We start from the raw sequence: 19,544 nt of genomic DNA, 5'->3' as shown, positions 1-19,544 counted from the left end.
GTTAGGGCTCTGTGCAGGAGGGAACGAGTTTGATCTCTGGTTAGGGAACTAAGATCCCACAAGCTGTGTGGCTAAAAACAAACAAACAAACAAAGAAAACAGTCTTATCTAACATAAACATGTATATCCTTCACTTCTGCTGTATTCTCCTTGTTAGAAGTGAGTCATAGGTCCTGCTCACACTCAAAGGAAGGGAAACACACGAGGGTGTACCACCAGGAAGTAGGGGTCATGGGAGCCGTCTTAGAGTCTGCCCATCTCAGGATCCAGGATTCAGATACTGGCAATTTGTTGCCAGCTCTACTGTTTATTTTTCTTAGCCTCTTTCTTCACATACAAAAAACGGAAATAGAGTAATTTTCTATCTCTTTTCTTAAGAAAATCAAATGAGGTTAATTATTTTGCAAAGTACGCTATAGCGATCTATTTTTTGCCTATTTTAAGATCTGTCTTAAGTTCCGCCTCCTCCAGGAGTCCTTGCCAAATCTGGTCCCTATAACAGGAACTGCTTGGCCCCGCTTATAGTTTATATGGAATCATAGGCTTTTGTGTTTTTATGTTTCAGTAATGAAACATTCATGATTATCTTATCTGTTTGATAAAACAATAAGCAGCTAAGGACAAGGACTTTTTTTTCTGTAAGTGATTAAGTAGCTACCTTTTTTAGTGCTTAGGATGTATCAGGGACTCTGAGAGGCATTTTATTATTTGCTAAATTTTCTTGTCCTTTCAACAACTCTTTGAAGTAAGTTCTACTATTCCTCTCATTTTATGAATAGGGTAACATGACTCAGGCTAAGTAATTTGCCCAAGGTCACACAGCTAGTTAGAGGTGTCTGGTGCGAGGAATGGACTTCTTACGTGCCTCATATGCTACCTCTTTTATACAGAGGAGCACAGTGTAGAAAGTGCTTGCTCGTTTTAGCCTTTGGTAAATGGAAGTGAGCTTGTACACTGAGAGAAAACTGCATTGGATACATATGGAGAGGTCAAGATGGGGGGCAAGTGAACCCTGGTATCACTACCTGCTTCTTGGTTTCCCTGGTGGGAGGATAATCACCATGGCTACCAAATGGCCATGTTCAGGGCAGTCTTGAACTGGGGATCAAAATTCAAGATCAGAATCTCCGGTAAATCACAGTACTATGAAGTTTCCTGCAAACTGGTTATTTCTCATGGTTCTCATCACCCTGAGAAGCTGCATTCTCAGGAAATCCGCTCTGAGCTCTGCTGAGCTCTCCCTTTAGAGTGTTCATCATTGAATACTTGAGTGACTCACCCACATCACAGTGCTAAGGCTGTACATTCCAGGACTCCACAACATAAATCATCTGTGAGAATTCACTTCCAGTTCTGGGGACAGGACCCTTGGGAAAATGAAGCAAAAGGCCAGAAAGAGAGAGTGACCAAGAGTGGCTTGGTCATACTTAACCTAAACCTTGACCTTCAATGAAGTAGAGAATTAAATAACTCAGGAAATATTAGATGTTTCACCAGATGTTCTTTGGACTTGTATCTTCTGTCTATTTGAACAGTCCCACTCTAACTTCAACCTCATTCTTTGTTGTTGTCATTTCAGAATGAAGCCAGGGCCAAATGGTCTGCCTTTTATGAAGAACAGTCCAGGATGGCCAAAACTTACTCACTCGAAGAAATTCAGAATTTCACACTCAAGCGTCAGTTGAAGGCCCTTCAGCAGAGTGGGACCTCAGTGCTCTCGGCGGAGAAGAGCAAACGAGTATGTGACATGCTAGCACTGATCCCAAGAACGGAAATACTGGAGAAATCTTAAACATTAGCATCACTCAGGGCTGCTTACTTTATCTGCAAACCTAGCAATGCTCACAATAGAAAGAGCGCTGTGCCTCGGTGGGGTGGTCACGTAATTTATCCTCCAAATTGGGATCCTTTGAGAGTGAAGGGGGACACGTTCTTAAACTAGGATTGTCAAGGCTCTGCGGTCTATAGATACAGTGACAGAGGTCGCCTTCCTCGGGACCAAGCACTTAGTCCGTGTCTGTGCTTCTCAAATGCGAGTGATTTTGCCCACCAGGGCCATCTGACTATGTCTGGAGATATTTTTGGTTGTCACAACTGTTCAAGGGTGTTATTGACCTCTAGTGAGGAGGGATGTTGCTAAACACTGCAAAGCACAAGGAAGCCCCAGTGACAGTTGTCTGGTCTAAAATATCAGCAAGGTCTAAGCTTGAGAAGCACGATATGTCATTTAATCCTCCGCCCCTTTCATTCTTGACTGTCTTCTGCAACTTCTTTAACATGTGGCTAAACCACCCCAGCTCAGACCACCTTAGGGATAGTCGAGTCACTTCTTTCTAAAACATCATTTCCATATGTGGGTCCCTGTAAGTAATGGCAAGATTCTTCCTCCATTGAGCATAGAGCGATTTACCTCCACTTTCTACCTCCTTCTGGAGCCAAATGGCTGTCTCCTATAATAGTCTTCAAATAAAGGAAGGCAGATTTTTTTTTTTAACTATTTGAGGCTTTTTCCTCTAGCCTAAAACATCCTTCCATCTGTTGATTTTTCCTTATACGATGGTTTCAAGTTCCCTAACCAGTCCTGGCTGCTGGCTTCATTTTGTCAGCATCCTTGGACTGAATGCAGCACTCCAAGTGGGTTCGTGTCTGCATGAAAGGGAGCAGGGGTTTGACATCCTGTTCTTCCAAGACACAGCTCTAATGTGCCCCCTCTTTGAAGCCATTCCTGAATTTCCAAGTTACTAAATTCAACCACTTCCCCCCATACTGCCACATCACTGTTTGGTGATAGTTGTAGCACCTGTCACTCTGTTATGTAATCACTGATTTCATGACTCACTGTAGCATGTTTGTGGGGTTTTTAAAGACCAGTGACTTGTTCATGTCATAATTATCAGAGTGTGGGACATAGTAGATGTTCAGTAAATGTGCACTCAGTGAAGCCTGAATGGAACAAGAAATGCATTACTCTGCATGTGTAGGCAAGAAACATTCTTGGGATTTTGGTAGATGTGGTTTTTTTTCCAGTCACTACACATGTATTTATCATATGCTTATAAGGGCAGTCTGTGCTAGTTGATGATGGGAAAATTTAACTGAGATATTCCAACCCTACATAAAAGAAGATACTTGGCCAAGAAGATGTGAACTTCTGTATTTTGAGGCATAAAAAAATTGTATGATTGAAAGGACATCTCTACATTAGCATTCTCTTTTGTATATCTTCCATTTTTTTTAACATTGTTTATTATCTTTAATTTGTAGCTGAACACGATTCTAAATACAATGAGCACCATCTACAGTACTGGAAAAGTTTTGGACCCAAATACACAGGAGTGTTTAGCACTTGAACCAGGTAGGCCATTAATTTTGAGCAGTGATTATAAAATTTACTTTTTTTTATTCCAAGCTTTAAAAATGAGATTAACACCAGATGATGATGTTGTGCCTTTCAGATGGACAATCCAAAGAGGGAAAAATTCCAAATGTGTGTGTTTTAGCACATGGATGCTCTTTTAAGTTTTAACAAAACTTCACTATAAATCCTGTCACACTCAAGTAGTTTAATTAAGTTAGTAGTTCAGTGACCTCAGTGGTTTATTTTCTCTGCAGAATTATTTTGAAGCTCTTATAAGGGTGAGGACACAAAATAGATTAAAGATCTAAATGTAAGACCAGAAACTATAAAACTCCTAGAGGAAAACATAGGCAAAACACTCTCCGACATAGATCACAGCAGGATCCTGTATGACCCACCTCCCAGAGTAATGGAAATAAAAGCAAAAATAAATAAATGGGACCTAATTAAACTTAAAAGCTTTTGCACAATGAAGGAAACTATAAGCAAGGTGAAAAGACAGCCTTCAGAATGGGAGAAAATAATAGCAAATGAAGCAACTGACAAAGAATTAATCTCAAAAATATACAAGCAACTTCTGTAGCTCAATTCCAGAACAACAAAAACAAATGACCCAATCAAAAACTGGGCCAAAGAACTAAACAGACATTTCTCCAAAGAAGACATACAGATGGCTAACAACACATGAAAAGATGCTCAACATCACTCATTATCAGAGAAATGCAAATCAAAACCACAATGAGGTACCCTTTCATGCCAGTCAGGATGGCTGCTATCCAAAAGTCTAGAAACAATAAATGCTGGGGAGGGTGTGGAGAAAAGGGAACCCTCTTACACTGTTGGTGGGAATGCAAACTAGTACAGTGGAGAACAGTGTGGAGATTCCTTAAAAAACTGGAAATAGAACTGCCATATGACCCAGCAATCCCACTCCTGGGTATACACACTGAGGAAACCAGAATTGAAAGAGACACGTGTACCCCAATGTTCATCGCAGCACTGTTTATAATAGCCGGGACATGGAAGCGACCTAGATGTCCATCAGCAGACAAATGGATAAGAAAGCTGTGGTACATATACACCATGGAATATTACTCAGCCATTAAAAAGAATTCATTTGAATCAGTCCTAATGAGGTGGATGAAACTGGAGCCTATTATACAGAGTGAAGTAAGCCAGAAAGAAAAACACCAATACAGTATACTAACGCATATATATGAAATTTAGAAAGATGGTAACGATAACCCTGTATGCGAGACAGCAAAAGAGACACAGATGTATAGAACAGTCTTTTGGACTCTGGGAGAGGGCGAGGGTGGGATGATTTGAGAGAATAGCATTGAAACAAATCATATGGGAAACAGATCGCCAGCCCAGGTTGGATGCATAAGACAGGGTGCTCAGGGCTGGTGCACTGGGAAGACCCAGAGGGATGGGATGGGGAGGGAGGTGGGAGGGGGATTCAGGATGGGGAACACATGTAAATCCATGGCTGATTCATGTCAATGTATGGCAAAAACCACTACAATATTGTAAAGCAAACTTATAAAAAAAATAAGGGTGAGGACATGAATGAATCATGAGATTTCATTGAACAACTTTATGACCTTGATATTTGCCAGCCTTTCAATTCTTTACAAATGAAAATTTCTAAAATGCATGTTTATTTCCCTTTGGGTGCTTTGTGATAATAGGTTTGGATGACATAATGGAAAACAGCAGAGACTACAATCGGAGGCTCTGGGCTTGGGAAGGCTGGAGGGCTGAGGTCGGCAAGCAACTAAGGCCATTGTATGAAGAGTATGTGGTCCTGGAAAATGAGATGGCAAGAGCCAACAGTAAGTTCGCTGGGCTGTGGGGCTATTTCTTATGAATTACCAAGCCTGTCCTTTGATATAAGGGGTATCCCTAAATTAATCACCTGCTGAACAATTCAGGTTACATGTCTCCAAGAGGGAATAAGGGAATAAGGAAAGGTGAGTTGACATTCTACAGTTTAAAGGGCTTGAGAGCAAGACTAAGTTAGCAGACCTCGAACAAATCAGTCGTCTGGGAAGCGCTCAGGCTCCTGAGGGCTCTAAGGTAGTCTGTGGACGGACAAATTCTATTTACCAGAAATGATGAGAGACAGAGACACTGTCTCTCCTTTAAACTCCCATCTGGCCACAGTTCATTCTCGAAGGTCATTTGTGTGATTACCTCAGAGCGGTGTCCCAAAAAGAAACAAATCAGAATCCTTTAGGCTGGAAACTGTGGTCATCAAAATCTTAACATGGGGAGGAGTTTCCATATCTCTCAAGTTATCCTCCTGCCTGGATAATGAGCTGAAGCCGTGGCATTGTGAATAAATTTATGTTTTGGTCATTCACTACCTCCTGGGGTTGAAGAAGGGAAAACATTTTTCATCTGTTCTTTCTGTGTTCCACTGCCGCTTAAGCTCATATTATCAAGTCAGAGGCAAACTGGAGACTGGAACCCATTGTCACATCCTTCCATCCAAATGTTTACTTCTCTCCTCATCTTCCTGATCATTCATTGCCAAGGAGCATGTAAAAATTAAAGTTACTAAAATACATTTACAAAGTTTATTAGCTGTTATCCTGACCCAAGCTTGTGTTTCTTGATAACGAGACGCTGCATGAAACACAGAGATGGGCTGTGTATATTAGAATTTGCCAACAAGCACAGGCCCACTGTGGCCATGTCCAAGATGGGTTGGGTTACAGTTGAAAATATAAGGCCCTAAACAAAATGAGAATTCAAAGACCCAATCACATGTTTTAAAGCTAAAGATGCCAACTGGCCTATGGAGAAAGTAGAGACCTGGGGTTAGGAGACTAGGAGTCCGCCTCTCACCCTCACCAGTTGTGTGACCTTGGACGAATCCTGTAATCAGCCAAGAGCCAGCTGTTACCCAGCACCATGGGGATTGTAATACTGACCATCTTGTAGAGTTTTTGTGCTCATTAGATGAGATAATGAATTAAATTTCAGACACATTAGCTAGTGTTATTCATTTGTATCCCTTTGAGCTGAAGGCCAATAAAAATGTGGCAGGTCTTTGGATTTTTTTTAACCTCTCAGGAAGGCTAGTCTATGTATACTGTGCTTTATCTCTTCCTTTCCAGATGTTCTTATTTTCTTCTTTTTAAAACAGATTATGAGGACTACGGGGACTATTGGAGAGGGGACTATGAGGTGGCTGAGGCAGGGGACTATGACTACAGCCGTGACCAGTTGATGAAAGATGTGGAACATACCTTTGCAGAGGTAATGAGACACAGAAGTTCACATATTATATGATTTTTCATTTATATTAAATGTGCATAATTGGCCAAACTATAGAGAAAGAAATCAGTTCAATGATCACCTGGGGCTGGAGGTGGGAATGCAGTTGACTGCAGATGGGTACAAGAAAACTTTGGGGAATATTGGAAATGTTCTAAAACTGAGTAGTAGTGATGGTTGTCCAATAGTATACTTTTATTAAAACTCACAAAACTGTATACTTTAAAATGGGTAAATTTTATGATATATAAATGATACTTCAATTTAAAAATGAAGGAAGTAGGTAGCATCTTAAAATGAATATATATATTTTTTGCATCTGCCTTCCAAGTGGGGCTTCCAAAGTGGTGCTAATGGTAAAGGACCCGCCTGCCAATGCAGGAGACATAAGAGATGTGGGTTAGATCCCTGGGTTGGGAAGATCCCTCAGAGGAGGGCACCACAACCCACTCCAGTATTCTTGCCTAGAGAGTCCCATGGACAGAGGAGCCTGGCAGGCTGCAGTCCATGGGGTCGCAGAGTCAGACGCAACTGAAGCAACTTAGCACGCACACCTTCCGTGTGGTGTTTGTAGCCCTCCAGATGTGTTCACTGTTTTATGCAGTGGAACTAGTCATCCTCTATATCTGGTAAGAAGGAATGCTTTCAAACTCTTCAGAATATTTCAGAGGAGAAGAAATTAGAATTTAGGGTAATTCTACTGTCTAAAGAAGCCCCTCTTTGTAGTGTTGGGGATTGGAAATTGGAATAGGCTATTCTTGGTCTTAAACTCTCTTCCTGGGCTTTTCAGATTAAACCATTATATGAACAACTTCACGCTTACGTGAGGGCAAAGTTGATGGATGCCTACCCTTCCTATATCAGCCCTACTGGATGTCTCCCTGCCCATCTGCTTGGTGAGAAACTTGTCTACTTTGCTCTTTGTTGTTTCCACCAGTAAGGTTGTTATTTTGGGGTGAGGCCCAACTTTTGAAAAATTCTGTGAATGAAATTAGTAACATTATAGAAATCATATTTTGAAAGCACTGTCTTCAACAGAAAAGTCATTTTAAATTGTCCTCTATTGCATTATTTTATACACAGAGAGTTGTTTTGTTGGCCTCAACCCATAGATAAAGGGGTTATTTAAGATCCCCAGAGGATGAGAGTGAAAATGGGGGAAATGTTTTTGTTTTGTTTTTTAAGATCCTCAGGTTTATTTTTATTTTTTAATTTTTTTGGCTGTTCTGGGTCTTCCTTGCTGTGTGCGGGCTTTTTCTAGTTATGCTGCATGGGCTTCCCTTGTTACAGAGCTTGGGCTCTAGGCACATGGGCTTCAGTAACTAAAGCTCATGAGCTCTAGAGCGTGGGCTCAGCAGTTGGGGCACACAGGCTTGGTTGCCCTATGGCGTGTGGAATCTTCCTGGACCAGGCATCAAATCTATGTCCCCTCCATTGGAAGGTGGATTTTTAACCGCTGGACCACCAGGGAGGTCTGAAATTAAATTGTATTCTTCAACTTGATTGGCTGACCCTTGAGGTGAGATTTTAGCATCATGTCGTCAGAGGAGAGAAGCTTAGTTGGTTGGGAGTGGTCAGGGGTGAGAGAAAAGCTATCTGGAATTAAGATATAGCCTGAGTGAAAGCTTCGTAAGTTGATTGTTCAACTGCAACAACGTCTTTTGCTGCAAAGTAGTTGGTTTGGAATCATATGGGTAACCAATGAAATCCTCCTCATGAAGACACCTGCCTAGCTTAAGAGGAGGAACGGTCTTCAGAGAACTTGGGATCCTTCTGTAAAGCTTTAGTAGACCAGGCAAGACCTGGGGCCCTTTCCTGAGCTCCCTTATTCCTCGCCAGAGAGTGATCACCCTCCCTCCCCACTCCCTCACCCTCAAAGCCTAGGCCAAATACAATATTGTAAAGTAATTAGCCTCCAACTAATAAAAATAAATGGGAAAAAAATAATAATAAAATAAAATAAAATAAAATATCTGTGTTTGGAAAGTTTATGTCCTGCGTACACAGCAGGCCTACCACAGGCAAGCTAAGCTGCTAGTAGCTGATTCTCTACAGGCAAGCCTCTTTCTTAGCAGGAGGGAATCTGGACAAAGGAGCAGTGGAGACTTTTTCCTCTAAAGCAATATATAAATACTCTCTACAGTGTCTTTGGCAGGCATTCTTTGGTAATTCATTTTCTGCTTAAACCTGTCTGGCATGAGGTGGCTCTTGCTTCCTTCCAAAATAGACTCATCTATCACTACGTTGTACCAATTATAAGAAAGTCCTACGTTATGTGGAGGTGAACCAACACCCCTCTCATGCCTTCCATTCATTCTGCCTAATTCTGTGCTCTGAGGTTACCCAGAATATGTCCACTCTTCTTCCATAAGATGGCCTTCTAGAGATTTGTAAACAACCATTGTCAAGGTACAGCATAGTTCCTGGCACAAGAGTATGTATTCAGTATATTTTACTATTATTCTCATCATCATGTATACACTATTTTCTTCTTTTATGTTAAATATCCTACACAGACTTTCAACCATTCTTTAAAAATCTCACTTTTCTACTTGTTCTCATTTGGACAAGCAAATAAATAAAATAAAACTTTATTGATGTCCCTCTTCAAATATCATGCTTAGAACTGAGCAGTTACTCCAGATGAGGTTTGACCAACATAGAATAAAGATGGTGCTGTGACTTTCTTTGTTCTAGACACGGTAATTCTATTCATTTACCTTAAGGTGACATTTGCATTTTGGAAGCCACGTCACACTGTTTGTTGGATCTCTTTCGGTCTTTTACATGTGAGCTGTGTTTCAGCCTGATGTCATATATCACATATTTCTATAATAGCTATTTCTTTACAGCTGAAGCATAGGACTTTGCATTTATCTCTATTTAATTTTATCTTTTAAAACATGAATTTGTTGGCATATTCTTCAGGTAGTTATTTTGCTCCATTCCTTTGGTGCCAGAATTCTGGTCCTGCTGTTACATTGATTTTTTTTTCCAGATCCATTTTCTCTTTTAGGATTTCTGGCCTTGGAATCCAGTTGAACATTTGTTTGAGATGTTTGAAAAGCCACCCAGTTAAATAGATTACTATAGTATAGTAATAAAAGTGGAACTTAGTTACTCGTTATTAGCAGAGTTTCCTGAATGATGATCCTATATGCTCTCTTTTCTTTTCCATTATAGTTTATTACAGGATCTTGAATATAATTTCCCGTGCTATACAGCAGGACCTTGTTGTTTATTCATTCTATATATAAAAGCTTACATCTGTTAACCCCAAACTCCTAATCCATCCTTCCCCCATTCCCTCTTCCCCTTAGCAACCACAAATCTGTTTATATGCTCTCTCTCAAATTCAATATCATAGATTACTAACAGTTTAATTTGTAGTATTTTGTCCCATGGATGAGGGACTATATAAACTTATTTCTAATCTATAGTAGCTATGATGTCCTACATATTTAATACATTGTGCCTTTGAATTGTGATTTATTTATTTATTTTTTTTTATTTTTCAGTGGGTTTTGTCATACATTGATATGAATCAGCCATAGAGTTATACGTATTCCCCATCCCGATCCCCCCTCCCACCTCCATCTCCACCCGATTCCTCTGGGTCCTCCCAGTGCACCAGGCCCGAGCACTTGACTCATGCATCCCACCTGGACTGGTAATCTGTTTCACCATAGATAATATACATGCTGTTCTTTCGAAACATCCCACCCTCACCTTCTCCCACAGAGTTCAAAAGTCTGTTCTGTACTTCTGTGTCTCTTTTTCTGTTTTGCATATAGGGCCATCGTTACCATCTTTCTAAATTCCATATATATGTGTTAGTATACTGTATTGGTCTTTATCTTTCTGGCTCACTTCACTCTGTATAATGGGCTCCAGTTTCATCCATCTCATTAGAACTGATTCAAATGAATTCTTTTTAACGGCTGAGTTTTGTGATTTAAAATGAAAGAAACAGGGATGATTCCCTAACAAGCTTTGCCTCATCACATCACCTCTTGCCATTTTAACCTTTTAGATGAGACAGTAAAAGAAGGGAATGTTGAAAATATAAAATAAGAGAAGAGGAAAAGAGGTAGTGAAAAGGAAGCACAGGAACTATTGTGTTGGCCAAAAAGTTCATTCATGTTTTTCTGTAACATCACTTTTTGGCCAACCCAATAAATTAAATCTAAAATACTCTATCGCCTGTTTACCAGTCCTACCTCATGTGCTATATAAAATCATGTCTATACTTCTACTATCTTTATCACATATTAACAAATCTTTTTTTTAATAGGTGATATGTGGGGGAGATTTTGGACAAATCTGTACTCTTTGACAGTCCCCTTTAAACACAAACCAAGCATAGATGTTACTGAAAAAATGGAGAACCAGGTAGGAAGAAGACACCTTGAAAACTAAATGCTCAACCTCATTCCTCTGTATGCTACCTTTTTCTTCTTATGTTATAAAGTCATGTAAATGAGAAAAATTTCAAGCTATTTTAAATTTATTTCTTATGTAGGTGTCTTTTCATAGAAAAGTAGTTTACAATGACCATGACATCAAGTACCTAGAATAAGTATGGCATTGATCTTGCTGAAAGTAACTAAAAGTGGAGATGACCTGGTTTTCCATTAAGCAATAAAATGTGGAATTGTGAACTTATGATTCTTTCTAAAATTAGTCATTGCTATGTAGTCAGTAACTTCTATGAATAGGGGATAAAAAGGATATCTTTAGGAGATTTTTGCATATTAAAAATAATTATTGTTAAAGATACCATAAGAGTCTGCAATGGTTTGCAAAGAAACTTTTTGTTACCATCTTGGAATAATTGTTTTAATTCTCTGTGTTCCCTTCCATTGATGAAAGCATATTATAGTTGTAATTATGTGTTTTTCTTTATTGAGCTAATACTCTACAATTCTGGGTAGAATCTATAATCATACATCTATTAGCTGTGTAATATTTTTCCAGATCGTTGCACTGTGATTTACGTTAGTATTTATGCATTGCTTGTGAACAGTTTTAAATCTGTAAGCAACTACGTAATGAACCCCTTCACTTGCATAACATATTCCTGAGATAAGTCCATAGCAGAATGAAAACGTGAAGCTTCAAGAGCCCCCAAACTCCTGCAGCTGTTCTAGCCCCATTTTACAATTGAGTAGCAGCAAGGGCTCATTTTTATGTACCTCCATAGCCTGTCTATGGTGTTTTCACGCCTATCATCTCCCCTAATGTTATGTTTACAACAAATCTATGAGACTCTCAGGGCAGATATTGTGATAGTTCCATGTCGTAGGTGAGGAAACTGAGGCTTGGGTAAATGATTCACCCAAAGTCACAAAGACAGTCAGTGGCAATTAAGGTTGGAACCCAAAATTTGCAGTATTTCCAGTCTGGTTTTCTACCCATTCATTCTTCATTCAACCGATATTAACTGTGCTTGCCAGTCTACACACTTTTGGTATACGTTCATTTTCCTTAAGAATACCCTAGTCACCAATAGCAGTATTGTGTGATGTTAAGCCTTTAAAGGCAAAAAAAAAACCAAAACAATCCATAGTGTCTCTTATACCCAGTTTCATATTTTCATAGCGGACATGGGAGAAGAAATTAAATGGTTTTTAAGATCAGAGGAAGTTTTCTGTGTCACTAAAAAGTGATTCATGAACTACCTGCCAGTTGTACAAATTTAGTTTGACTGATGTATGGGCCTTATCTCCAAAGAAGTCTTGGTCAGCTCCAGGGACACTGGTTCCCAGAAAGATTTGCTGAATGGCAGGCACCTTCTGCTGCCCTTCTGCTGTTCCAGAATATTCTGAAAGTTCAGGTTCTTATACAGACTGTGAAGCCAAGGCCCAGCTACCCATTGGCCGCTCGGTCACAAGTGGGCCTTTTTTACTTCGAAAGCATGTGACTTCATGTTTGCTTTATTGTTTGTGTCTTCCTCTGATGCAAACACTAATAATCCCCAGCCTAATACTGGGGCCTTGTTCACTGAAAGAACTCAGTCAAGAGTTGTTGTCTTGAGTTGAACAGTTTTTAGCAAAGAGAAGGTCATTACTACTTGTGTTTATACCTGGAACATAAAGAATAAAGGCAGAAAAATTCATACATAGTAACAGTCTACTCCTGACATTTTAATGCACTTCTTCATTAAAATTATACTACATAAGTGTTTTACATATTTTATCTTCTCACTATTATTTTAAAAAAATCAATAAAAATTCTTTATAAATTCAATCTATTTAGGTTTTCCATTCCACAAAGGCATCATTATTTATTTAGCCATTCTGGAGGCTGTTTCTACTTTTCCCTCTATTAAAAATCATTTTGTAACACTTATACAATTTGTCAAATATATTTTAATTGAAAAATAGTAATAAAAATCATTTAAAATATAATTCTTTGACCTAATTTCTGAGAATTTCCTAGGTTAGTTCCCTAGAGACTGGATTACTGAGACAAAGAGTATAAACGCTGTGAAAGCTGTCTGTACATGTTACCAAATTGCCTTTCAGAAAGGCTCTGCCTTTGTACATGCACAACAAAAGAATGCTGTGATTTTAATGCTACAATTAAATGCTGTTCTTTTTTTCCCCCAGTCCTGGGATGCAGAAAGGATATTCAGGGAGGCCGAGAAGTTCTTTGTGTCTATCAGCCTTCCTCACATGACTCAAGGATTCTGGGACAACTCCATGCTGACTGAGCCAGGCGATGGCCGGAAGGTGGTCTGCCACCCCACAGCGTGGGACTTGGGGAAGGGTGACTTCAGGTAGTGAGACTGACGTTCACACTGCCAGTACTCAAACGGGAGACAATGGAGGGATGAGGATGAATTTGGATTCCTCGTCTACTTCTCTGAGCACTGAAGAGAGGAGTGAATTTTCCTTGAATAGAGGCTGGGAGTCCATGAGACCACATCTGGGTTTCCGAGGAAAAGGGGATTGTCATCAGGCCCTCAATTGCACCTTTAGACAGTTTACCTCGTCTGAAATAATATGCACTCATTAGAGTTTCATGGTCACAAGTATGGTGGTGCCCCCATTAGGAAAGGCTTGGTGCGAAGATTTATGGAAGATGGAATATATGAATCAGACATTAATCCCCCCTCCCTGTTTCTTTCTTTTGAGTGAACTAAGACAAGTGGATAGAAAATCTGGTATGTATCACAGGAGAAACACAGAGAGTACTTAAATCATCTCTTTAGGCTTTGCAGGTCTCTGCTGCAACTACTCGTGTCTGCCCTTGTGGCATGAAAGCAGCCAGAGATGATACAGAAACAAGTGGTTGGGGCTGTGTCACAGTAAAGTCTAATTTATCACAACAAGTGGCCAGCTGCAGGCCAGAGCTTACCGACTCCAGTAGTGAGGAAGTGTAAATAAGCTTCCTAGCACAGAATCTTACACACAGTAGACATTAAGTAAGTACCTATTCTTATAATTGTGTCAAAGAGAATAGAAAAAAACCAAAGTAAGAAAAAGAGGTCATATTGGGCGTATAAAGGAGATTGAGTTTGTTCCTGAGCAGTGGGAGTCCCTAAAGGGTATTTATCAGGGGGATGGTGTGCTCAGAGTGGAGGGAAAATGACAACACCTACTGAAATATGACCCCTCCACTCACCTGCCTGAAACTGCTCTTGCCAAGTTGAAAAGGACTGGTATGTAATTGCCAAATGCAGTCTTTGGGCCACAGCAGCATGAGGCAGTGTTGGTTGGTTGTATTTGACGTGTTGTTTTTCACTAGTGTCTGCATTGTCCTCCCTTCCGGACTTCTTTGACTTCTCTCTCTGTCTCCTTTTCCTCTCTCCACCCTGTACATCCTGGGACCTCCTGGGGCTTTGTCCTTGGCCCTCTTTCCTTGCCATCCTACACTAGCTTCATGGGCCATCACATCCACTCCCCTACTTACATGCTAATGATTCCCAAATGTCAATTTCTAGCCCCCCCTTTTTTTACTGCTTCTCTGTCCTAACTGTCCCCAACTGCTGGCTGTGTCCCCATTCTTTTCTCGAGCCATCCTCATTGAGCACTTCTAGGAAGGTCAGTTCTTGTCCCTTCCTGCCATCTACCTGGCAAACTGCTGTGCTTTAATCAAGGTCCAGCTTGCTCATTGCATCTTGAGTCATGCCATTCCCGGTGCTTCCAGAAGACTAGGCCTGCATTTACTCATTGATATGGCTAAGGCCATGTCTGCTGATCACTTGTAGAGTACTTGCCTCAGAGTTTTTATAGTAGAAGACTCTGTTTGTCTTCCTTTCTATTAGTCTGTAAGTAGCAGGAAAGGATTCAGCCCTGCCCATCACTTTATATTGAGCACCTAGAACAGTTTCTAGGACATATAAGGTAGGTCCTCAAGATTCATTGGTCAATAAATCTTGGAAATGTGATCCATGCTATAGAAATCCCATATAACTATTATGATGAATAAATGAAATTCAGTGAGGTTCACGTTGATCTTGCCCATTTTTGTTCAGGATCAAGATGTGCACGAAGGTCACAATGGATGATTTCCTGACGGCCCATCATGAGATGGGACACATCCAGTATGACATGGCATATGCTGCACAACCCTACCTGCTCAGAAATGGAGCTAATGAAGGTTTCCATGAAGCTGTTGGGGAAATCATGTCACTGTCTGCAGCTACACCTCACTATTTGAAAGCGCTTGGTCTTCTGGAACCTGATTTTTATGAAGACAATGGTATGCACATATTTCTCATGGCTTCTTTTGGGTATTCTTTAGTCTGACATGGGCAAAGGTATTTATTGCCATGCATAAGATATATTTAATTTTTGCCATATAAAATATAATGTATTTGTGGGTAACTGGGAATTGCTTCTGGTTAAAAACAACAGTATATAACATACCATGCCAACTTTTGTTTTTGTGTCTTTGAGATGAGGTAACTAAGTGAATGATCTTGGGACTCTAAGAATCATTTAGCAGAAAACTTTTATTTTATTTTACTTGTTGTTTAGTTACTCAGCCGTGTCCAACTCCTTGCGATCCCATGGACTGTAGCCCACCAGGCTCCTCTGTCCATGGAAATTTCTAGGCAAGAATACTGGAGTGGGTTGCTGTTTTCTTCTCCAGAGGATCTTCCCCACCCAGGGACTGAAACTGTGTCTTCTGCATTGGCAGGTGGATTTTTTTTATCACTCAGCCCCCAGGGAAACCCAGAATATTTTTTAAAAGATGCTAAAACAGACCCACAGAACTGAAATGCCTTATCCAAGGTCACCTAGCTAATTAGTGTCAGAGTTCAGATTGAATTCCCCCAGTTCTAGGTAAAAACCTCAATGATGGAGCTGGAAAAGATTCTAAAAATCACTTTGTAGAGGAAGCAAGCTGAAGGCATGAGAGGGAAAATAACTAGCCCAAGGTCAAAAAACAACATGGCAGAACCAGAACCAAAGGCCTAATCTACAACTTTTCCCATAATATTATGGGAATATTATGGGAGTTCTTAAGGAGCAGGTGGTAGAATACAAAGATTGGAAGAGACGGACACATTTTTTTTTCATCTAGCTGAAGCGTGAATTTGTCCCATAACATCCCCTCAGATCCAGGCCATCCTTCAGCATCTTTGTTCGAGGCAGTCTTTTTCTCTTTGGATGATCTGGACTTTTTGTTGGGATGATGGAACCCAACAAAATTCACGAGATCCAGATTTTTTTTCTGTAAGAATTCTTTCTTGTAAAAGAAGGACACTTAGAGCCAAATATGTTCTTTCCCATGCTTTTCTCTCCCCTCATTTTAGCCATTTGGGACATAAATATCAGTTCTGCTGACTGGTACATTTAGTCAGTGAGGTCAAGGTCATAAGCTCCATCTTTGTGTGGGCAGTTCACTTTGCCTTGACTTCTGACTCCAGACCTTGATAATCTCACAAGTACCTGGGAGTGGGTCACTGTAAAGCCTTCATCATGTCTGAAAAAGTGTAAGCACAGACCCAGTGGGTAATAGACAAGTAGCAGTATCCTCCCAGATACTGCAACAGAGGAAAGGGGTTTCACAGTAACCACACCTGTTGCCTAATGTTAAATTATCATTCTCAAGTCAATTCACAGAAAAGTGTTTTATCATTTTTTAATATTCCTTAACAGCAGGCAAGGCTGATTGAATCACCGGTTTGAAAAACTCCTGATTCTTTCCTTGGCTCTGCTCCTGATCTGTGAATTATATTTGACAAAATAAAGTCCTTCATTCCTTCTTTTTCTCTTTCTTTCTCCCTCTCTTCCTTTCTTCTTCCAAAAGTGTTTACCGAGAACTTACTTTGTGTAAACCATTTTTAAAGACACTAGAGATACAGTGATGTGCCAAATAGATAACAGCCCCCTGGTGACATTCCAGTGAGCTGCATTTATACAGTAGGTATCAGCTCCACTGTCCTTTGACACCACTGCTGCTGCTGCTGCTAAGTCGCTTCAGTTGTTTTCTACTCTGTGCGACCCCATGGACAGCAGCCCACCAGGCTCCTCTGTCCACAGGATTCTCTAGGCAAGAATACCAGAGTAGGCTGCCATTTCCTTCTCCATTTACACCACTAATAAAGGATAAATGAAATAACGTAATTTGTTAAAGCATTTTAAACTCTCGTAAGGAAGATATTTCTAAGGCCTGAGGAAGCCTTACAAATAGGTGTGAAAAGAAGAGAAGCAAAAAGCAAAGGAGAAAAGGAAAGATATACCCATTTGAATGCAGAGTTCCAAAGAATAGCCAGAGGAGATAAGAAAGACTTCCTCAGCCATCAGCACAAAGAAATTGAGGAAAACAATAGAATGGGAAAGACTAGAGATCTCATCAAGAAAATTAGAGCTACCAAGGGAACATTTCATGCAAAGATGGGCTGAATAAAGGACAGAAGTGGTATAGACCTAACAGAAGCAGAAGATATTAAGAAGAGGTGGCAAGAATACACAGAAGAACTATACAAAAAAGATCTTCACGACCCAGATAATAACAATGGTATGATCACTCACCTAGAGCCAGACATCCTGGAATGCGAAGTCAAGTGGGCCTTAAAAAGCATCACTACAAACAAAGCTAATGGAGGTGATGAAATTCCAGTAGAGCTATTTCAAATCCTAAAAGATGATGCTGTGAAAGTGCTGCACTCAATTTGTCAGCAAATTTGGAAAACTCAGCAGTGGCCACAGGACTGGAAAAGGTCAGTTTTCATTCCAATCCCAAAGAAAGGCAATCCCAAATAATGCTCAAACTACTGCACAATTGCACTCATCTCACACGCTACTAAAGTAATGCTCATAATTCTCCAAGCCAGGCTTCAGCAACACATGAACCGTGAACTTCCAGATGTTCAAGCTGGTTTTAGAGAAGGCAGAGGAACCAGAGATTAAATTGCCAACATCCGCTGGATCATCGAAAAAGCAAGAGAGTTCCAGAAAAACATCTATTTCTGCTTTATTGACTATGCCAAAGCCTTTGACTGTGTGGGTTACAATAAACTGTGGACAATTCTGAAAGAGATGGGAATACCAGACCACCTGACCTGCCTCTTGAGAAACCTGTATGCAGGTCAGGAAGCAACAGTTAGAACTGGACATGGACCAACAGACTGGTTCCAAATAGGAAAAGGAGTACATCAAGGTTGTATACTGTCACCCTGCTTATTTAACTTATATGCAGAGTACATCATGAGAAATGCTGGGCTGAATGAAGCACAAGCTGGAATCAAGATTGCCGGGAGAAATCAATAAGCTCAGATATGCAGATGAGATCACCCTCATGGCAGAAAGTGAAGAAGAACTAAAGAGCATCTTGATGAAAGTGAAAGAGGAGAGTGAAAAAGTTGGCTTAAAGCTCAACATTCAGAAAACTAAGATCATGGCATCTGATCCCATCACTTCTTGGGAAATAGATGGGGAAACAGTGCAAATAGTGTCAGACTTTATTTTTTTGGGCTCCCAAATCACTGCAGATGGTGATTGCAGCCATGAAATTAAAAGACACTTACTCCTTGGAAGGAAAGTTATGACCAACTTAGATAGCATATTAAAAAGCAGAGACGTTACTTTGCCAACAAAGTCCTTCTAGTCAAGGCTATGGTTTTTCCAGTAGTCATGTATGGATGTGAGAGTTGGACTATAAAGAAAATTGAGTGCTGAAGAATTGATGCTTTTGAACTGTGGTGTTGAAGACTCTTATAGTCCCTTGGACTGCAAGGAGATCCAACCAGTCCATCCTAAAGATCAGTCCTGAGTGTTCATTGGAGGGACTGATGTTGAAGCTGAAACTCCAATACTTTGGCCACCTGATGCGAAGAGCTAACTCATTGGAAAAGACCCTGATGCTGGGAAAGATTGAGGGCAGGAGGAGAAGGAGACGACAGAGGATGAGATGGTTGGATGGCATCATCAACTCAATGGACATGGGTTTGGGTGAACGGGAGTTGGGGATGATGGATAGGGAGACCTGGCGTGCTGCAGTCCATGGTGTTGCAGAGTTGAACACGACTGAGCAACTGAACTGAACTGAACTGAAGGAAAATATCAGTAAATTTAAAGTTCATGGTACTTCTGATTATCCTGGATAATCAGAGGAGGGAGGCTGTTTTTTCTTTGTTTTTTTTTTTTTTTTCTTCCCGGTTTACTGGCTTTTGGCCACATCTGTTTAATATCCATTTATTTAGCCAAGACTCACACAGAGCATCATGTAGCAGATACCAGTTTACGTATACAGTCTTGAATGAGACATTGACAGTAACTGCCTTCATGGAGCTTACAAGAATAAACAGTATGACTAGGAAAGCAGATGAAATAGCCCTCCTTAGCTCTGACAAGAGGTAGTTAAAGAAGGCAACTGAAACTAATGCAAAAAAGAGGGTTACTCGTGGATTTATTTAACCTATTCTATCCAAGGCTTCACC

General features: G+C 40.3%; 1 protein-coding gene across 1 annotated transcript in view; it reads left to right on the top strand.

Annotated features, from left to right (window-relative positions):
- Positions 1-19,544, top strand: part of ACE2 (angiotensin converting enzyme 2) — a 45,251-nt gene that overhangs the window by 10,057 nt on the left and 15,650 nt on the right. The window contains exons 2-9 of the mRNA XM_065915180.1: positions 1,580-1,738; positions 3,265-3,355; positions 5,053-5,196; positions 6,516-6,628; positions 7,437-7,542; positions 10,941-11,038; positions 13,258-13,427; positions 15,129-15,355. Coding sequence (XP_065771252.1) covers positions 1,580-1,738; positions 3,265-3,355; positions 5,053-5,196; positions 6,516-6,628; positions 7,437-7,542; positions 10,941-11,038; positions 13,258-13,427; positions 15,129-15,355 — 1,108 coding nt within the window. The remainder of the gene's footprint in view (positions 1-1,579; positions 1,739-3,264; positions 3,356-5,052; positions 5,197-6,515; positions 6,629-7,436; positions 7,543-10,940; positions 11,039-13,257; positions 13,428-15,128; positions 15,356-19,544) is intronic.

This window comes from Muntiacus reevesi, chromosome X (assembly GCF_963930625.1).
Source record: "Muntiacus reevesi chromosome X, mMunRee1.1, whole genome shotgun sequence".
NCBI lineage: Eukaryota > Metazoa > Chordata > Mammalia > Artiodactyla > Cervidae > Muntiacus > Muntiacus reevesi.
The sequence above is the reverse complement of the archived record's forward strand: the minus strand, read 5'-3'. Positions and strand labels throughout refer to the sequence as shown.